Here is a 6,345-nt window from a genome sequence, read left to right on the forward strand (position 1 = left end):
CCCACCCACGCCCCCGTCCCCCCTCCGCTTATTAATTTTCAGGGTTTTTTTTACCCTCCCCTTCGCTCCTTATTCCATACCCCCTGTTTATTATTTTCCAACTTGCCACGACTGACGATCATGTGAAACATTATATCTAGAATATAGATGTCAAAATGAAACTTCTTTTTTTTTTTGGTGTAAATGTCAAATTACCCTCAGTATTAGTACCGGTACAGGGTTGGCTACCTCAATTTTGTGCATTGTAAAAACTTTTGTACATTGGTTTATATCTTTTAATGAAACTGATTTGTTCCTAAATGGGAAAAGTTGTCACAGTAACTTACTAAAATTACTAAAATTTCATGATCTCTTGTTCTTTTTTTTCACTGAAGGAGAAATAAAACAGATTTGTTCCTACTAGTACAGGGGTATGGGTCTGAATGTGCCACTTTTTATCCCCCCTTCCGTTTATTAATTTTGGACCTCTTGTCCACCTCCTCCCCCCGTTTATTCCTACACCCTCCCACCCCTTATTCGATACCTTTGAGTAGTTAGTTAGTTAGTAAGTAAGTAAGTTAGTTAGTTAGTTAGTTAGTTAGTTAGTTAGCTAGTTAGTTTGTCAACTAGTTAGTAAGTATGTAAGCTAGTTTTATATTTGTTTCTTTGATCTACCTTCTCGTTAACTCTTTAACTATTTGCTAGTCGTTGCTTTTTTAAGCAAGTGTTTTACGGCACTTGCAACGCAATAAGGTCATATAGGCTAAGTGCCGACGATTAGAGATGTTACAAGAGAGTAACAAACACACAAAAAAGAAGGAGGGGAGATAAAGACGATAGACGTTTGATAGGAAAGAAGAAGCTAACCACACCAGAGCATCCCCCAACCACCCACGTCGCTCTTATGATGACGCTATCTTTCAAAGAAAAGAACAGAAATGTTGCAAGTTTCCGTAATCCCTGCACACCGGCGTCTGTCGCGTGGCTGTCTGGCACGTCGCCATGGCATGCACAGAACTTGAGGCCGATTCCCAAGTGGAAAAAATGTTTGTCTAAGTAGACACTAGCATTAGTACCTCCGTCTTCCTGATGGGATGGATGATGCATCATCTCATTGGCCCAGACGAAGCCCGTCTCTTTAATGATTTAAAGTGTGTCAATTGGGGATTAAAAACATCTACATAAAAAAATCTCTGCACCTTGCCCGTTTGTTATTGTTATCAAAGACTCCCACATGGAGAGAGTAGAGCACGTGGAGAGAGTAGAGGGTAACAGTTTTACGCCCTCTTCCACTCAGCTTAGACGATGTAGGAGACGGGCTGCTTTGACACGACACGTCAGAACCAACTGGGACTGAGTGTAACAAGAAAGAGATAACAACGTCGAAACAAAAAAAACAAAAAACTATAACAACATAACAGATAATTTTTAAAAAAGACACCCCACTCCATCCCCCAACCATCTCCCCCCAACAAAAACACCCCCCCCCCCCGACAAAATAACAAAACAACATCCCCCCCCAAAAAAAACAACAACCCCAAACAGAACTAAAAAACAAACAAACAATAGAAACACATCGAAAAAAACCCCAACAACAAACAAAACCAACAACAAGACCCCCCCCCCTCCCCACACAATAAACCGTATAAAAACAACCGGAACATAATATAATAATTATTCTTTTTCCAGTCGGAATGCCTGCCCAGCAACTCCCCGTGCACGGTCCTGGGTGAGCGCTGCTGCTTCGGTGTCTGTGGCGCCAACGGCGTGGCTCAGATGCGATGTCCGCTCTCTGTTCTCGGCCAGAAGAGCGACTCGGACCAGAACTAGATCTAGTAGTTGAACGAATAAAGAATACATTACTCTGAAAAAAAAGTTGTTTTTAGGTTTTCCTTCTCTTGTCTTTTTGTGATTTAGTAAGATTTAGTAAGAGTGTTACGGCACTTGCAACACAATGAGGTCATATAAGAGCCAAAGTTAAGAGGTGTTACAAGAGACTAACACGCACAAAACAGGAGATGAGATAAGAACGACAGATGTTAAAGTTGATACGAAAGAAGGAGCAAACCACACCAGAGCACCCACCAACCACCCACCTTTTTGTCTTTCAAGTACGATATGAACTGGCGTCTGTGGTGTTGTGGTTAGGCTCTTTGGTGTCGCATGCAGCGGATCCGAATTCGATTTCCCAGTGGGGAATATTTGTATGGGGTATGTCGGCCTCTCTGCCAGGATGTTGTATCCTCTCAGCTGATAGTGATAGGCGGGGTCTGAAAGCTGCCTACTGAATGATCTAAGCTGTGTCGATGTCGGCGTAAAAGCATCATCTTTTAAAAATCATAGATGATGAGCGTCCACAGCATGCATGCACGCGTAGCTATGTTTTCTTTCTTTGTTGTTTTTGTCTTTTAACCTTTTCACTGCCCTGCTTCAATACATGTATTGGTTCTCTGTCCTTTTTCCTATGAATGACCGTATCTATCTTTGTATGTATCTAAATTGATGGTTGGTGTGTGCAGTTTGCTTCTTCTTTCCTATCAAACGTTTATTGTCTTTATCTCTCGATTTATTTGTATTTTACGCTCTTGTAACACATTTCTAATCTAATCTTCGTATATTCTACCGTTTGTTCGTTAACGTCTTGGTCATCCTTTACCTATTTTTCCTTCGATTGTTCCGGTCCGCTGTTTTCGGTTGTCCATCGAGTCTCAATATGAGCCGTTGCCAAAAGGTCACCACTTCGTAAGTAGCAATACACCAAACTTCAAACACTCATATATGTGTTTTAAATGTGCCAGTTCCACGAGCTGTTTATTCTGTTTTTTCAAGAGTTCTTTCTGGATTCTTGTGTGGTTTGCAGGCGCTCTGGTTTTTATTGCTCCTTCTTCCCTTTTAACCATCTATCGTCCTTAGCTCTCCTCCTTTTCGTTGTACGAGTATGTAACACATCTAATCTTCGGGCATTATATGACCTATTTGTGCTGCAACTGCCATACGATTTTTACTACAACTTTTAACAATTAATATTTCTAGAGTCCATGTAAAATGAGTTCTTAATAGTTCGAAACGCATTCATTATGTGGAAAAGCACCACAGGCAACAACACTTTTTAAGAGCCGGCTGAAGTATTTCATTGGGATTTTGATGAGGTGGAAGCATTAATTGTTTTGATAAGATGTAGATATCTATATATAAAAAAAAGAAACAGATCTGTGCATGAACTTCTTGGTTAACGTAAAATCATTTTGATTACGACCTGGGTTTAAACCCAATTTCAAAACTGCGATTTAAGAAGAGGCAGCATCTTCGAAATTATTACCAATTTTTAAGAGTACTGAGCAAAGGTAGGCACGCGGGGGGAGGGGGGGGGGGGGTGACAATTCTTGAAACAGCCCGAGATTTGTATCAGTTCAAGAATGCCTAGCTCAGGAATTGAACCAGAGTCTTTCGCGCTGAGCTAGCAACGTGTCCTTAGAGTCTTTAGGTAGTAGTTTTAGTAAGAGTTTTACCGCGCTTGGAACTGCATAAGGTCATATGAGCACGCCTTAGATAGTCTAATCGGAGAGCTTGAACGTAATTTTCTCTGAGCAGCTGTGTGGGTGGTTGGCATGCGCTCTAGTGTGGTTTGCTCCTTCCTTTCTATTAAACATCAATCGTCTTTATCTCCCCTCCTTTTGTGTTTGTTACTCTTATGTAAGACCTTTTATCTTAGGCACTTATACGACATAAGTGTGTTGCAAGCGTCGTAAAACGCTCACTAAGTAGGCCTGGCTTTTACTTGGCATTCACAGATGAACAAAGACATTCTGAGACAGTGTGGTGTTTTCCCTGACAAGATTTATTACAAACAATCGCGCAATCGAGCCCACGTCTGGGCATATAACGACAGTCCAGTTGTTTCATAAAATCAGGTACAATTATTCTTCTTTCACCTCCCCCTCCTCCCCGTTCTCTTTCTCCTCCTCCTCCTCCCCCTCCTCTCCTCCTCCTCTTCCTTCTCTTCCTCCTCCTCCTCCTCCTCCTCCTCCTCCTCCTCCTCCTCCTCCTCCTCCTCCTCCTCCTCCTCCTCCTCCTCCTCCTCCTCCTCCTCCTCCTTCTCCTCCTCCTCTTCCTTCTCTTCCTCCTCCTCCTCCCCTCCTCCTACTTTTCCTCCTTCTCTTCTTCTTCTTCTTCTTCTTCTTCTTCTTCTTCTTCTTCTTCAAATCTGAAAAGCCTTTGGCGACCATAGGACACCTCTCCTTCCTTTGTTCTGATGCTCTAGAAACCTATAGTATCCTAATCCATCTGTTCAAGTTCTTTAACTAGATCTAAGTTATTCTTGATACATCTCTTTTTTTTTTTACCTTCTTTTTCCATCGAACCAATCGTCGGATATCCCTTGGAACAACATCCTTCCACGGGTTGTCTATCTACAACTACAAAACAAAGCCAAAACTCATAGCGAACAAGCGAATAGAACATTGTCACAGTGACGAGAGGTCGTCTGTTCCAAGGTGGGCCAGATTAGCATAATTGATATATTGTACTGTACGGTTTCGTAAATAGACTTGTTACTTATATATATAATATCGGGCACTCTAAAGTAATTCCGGTTCACTATGGAGCGCAACATTTGCATTACAAAATTCCATCTGCTCAGTACCTAGTTTAGAGAAATTGACGTCAAAGACTTTGAGTTTCACGTCATGTCAAGCTTGTTCGAATGCAATTCTTTGAATATCTTGATAACGACTACGAATAATCTTACGATTTTGACAGAGCAGATAGATCTAGAACATTTGGTTTCTGACCCCCCATGGTCTTAATAACTCAAACTGGCTAAACTGTCAGATAGAACTTTGCAATTGTAAGGTAGCTATTTGGTTACATTCACAGGCAAGTGAAGGCCAAAGAGGTGTAAGATTAAAAAACAATTTTTTTTAAGGTGGGTTCTCGATTTTAGAAAGGATGGTGTTTTTTGTCCTTCATTTGCGCGCCCATAGTGCAAAGCAGTGCAGTGAAGTTATAATTATTATGATTATTAGAGAGCAAAGAGCGGCGGCCATGAAGATGCCCAGCTCTGAATTAGGCGGAAGATTTCACACCCATTTGGTCTTCCCGGTTGAGCGAGTGAAAAGCTACGAGCATCGCATCAGAGACATGCTTCAGGTAGCTGGGGGCAGTCTGGGGATGGAAATAATAAATTACTGAAGTCTTTATATCAGAAAATATTTGGAGATAAAAGACTAATTAAAACTTGAGGGCATTGTAAGCGTTTTTCTTTCTTCCTCTCAGTGCCTTTCTGGTTCTGCTGAATGATGATTCGCAGTCTTGATAGAAAAAAATATAAACACTCACTCAAACCCCACACCCACACAGTGCATGAAGTGACTGTTTTATGTCTAGCAGAGACATTTTAATAAGCATTTTACTACACTTACAACACAATTAAGTCATATTATTAGAAGCTGTGAAGGTTAGAAGAGAGCAACAAACACAAAAAGAATAGGGAGTGATAAGGACGATAGTTGTTTGATCGAAAAGATGGAGCAAACCACACAAGAGCACCCGCCAACCACCCACAGCTGGGACTTTGATTCTCACAACAACAGAAAAATGCTTGTGAAAAAAGATGAATCCGTTATAATGCTTTCCAATAATGATGGTTGCAGTTGTTCCAATAAGGTGATCATTGCGCGGTCCATCTTTTCCCAAATTCTATGCCCACCTTACATTATCAAGTTTCTTGAGATTTGTTATTGTTACGGGGATCCACTGAGCCTCAATATGAGGTATGTTCACAACTATTCTCACAGCAGAAAAAGACGCATGAACATCAAGGATCTTAGAAACCTCTTTGGTAAACATTCATACTCAACACACGTGTACGGGCATTAATATACATTTTCCTTTGTTGTGTTGTTTCTCCCCTCGTTCTTCTCTCCTTATTGACGAGTGCTCTGGTGTGGTTTGCTCCTTCATTCCTGTAAAACATCTGTGATCCTTACCCCATCTCTTTTCTTTTCTTTGTATGTTCCTCTCTTGTAACACCTCTGATCTTCGACACCTATATGACCCATTTGTGTTGCAAGTGCAGCAAAGCTCGTGCTAAAACTTTAACTCACCTCCAAGACTTCGGTCATGTTGATGGAGATTCTGAGACGGGTGTACAGAGGGAGTGAGTCTGTGCTCAGCAGGGAGTACTTGGCTGAGGACAGGCCGTCCACCCCCTGTCGCTCTCTCGTGGTTTTCAGGAGCTCAAATCTGATGCGGGTTCGGATAATGGAACATAATTTGAAAGATTAAAATTTTACTGATATACGCAAAGAGAAATTTGCTCCGGCATAGTGAACATACACACACACACACACACACACACACACACAA

At 41.5% G+C, this 6,345-nt stretch overlaps 1 protein-coding gene across 1 annotated transcript in view; it reads right to left on the reverse strand.

The window, feature by feature from the left end:
* Nucleotides 1-4,880: 4,880 nt before the first annotated feature.
* Nucleotides 4,881-6,345, reverse strand: part of LOC101863906 (beta-N-acetyl-D-glucosaminide beta-1,4-N-acetylglucosaminyl-transferase) — a gene marked incomplete in the record, with an annotated part of 13,185 nt that continues 11,720 nt past the window's right edge. The window contains 2 exon segments of the mRNA XM_005100589.3: nucleotides 4,881-5,142; nucleotides 6,084-6,222. Coding sequence (XP_005100646.2) covers nucleotides 5,044-5,142; nucleotides 6,084-6,222 — 238 coding nt within the window.

Source organism: Aplysia californica, unplaced genomic scaffold (genome assembly GCF_000002075.1).
Source record: "Aplysia californica isolate F4 #8 unplaced genomic scaffold, AplCal3.0 scaffold00252, whole genome shotgun sequence".
NCBI classification, from domain to species: domain Eukaryota; kingdom Metazoa; phylum Mollusca; class Gastropoda; order Aplysiida; family Aplysiidae; genus Aplysia; species Aplysia californica.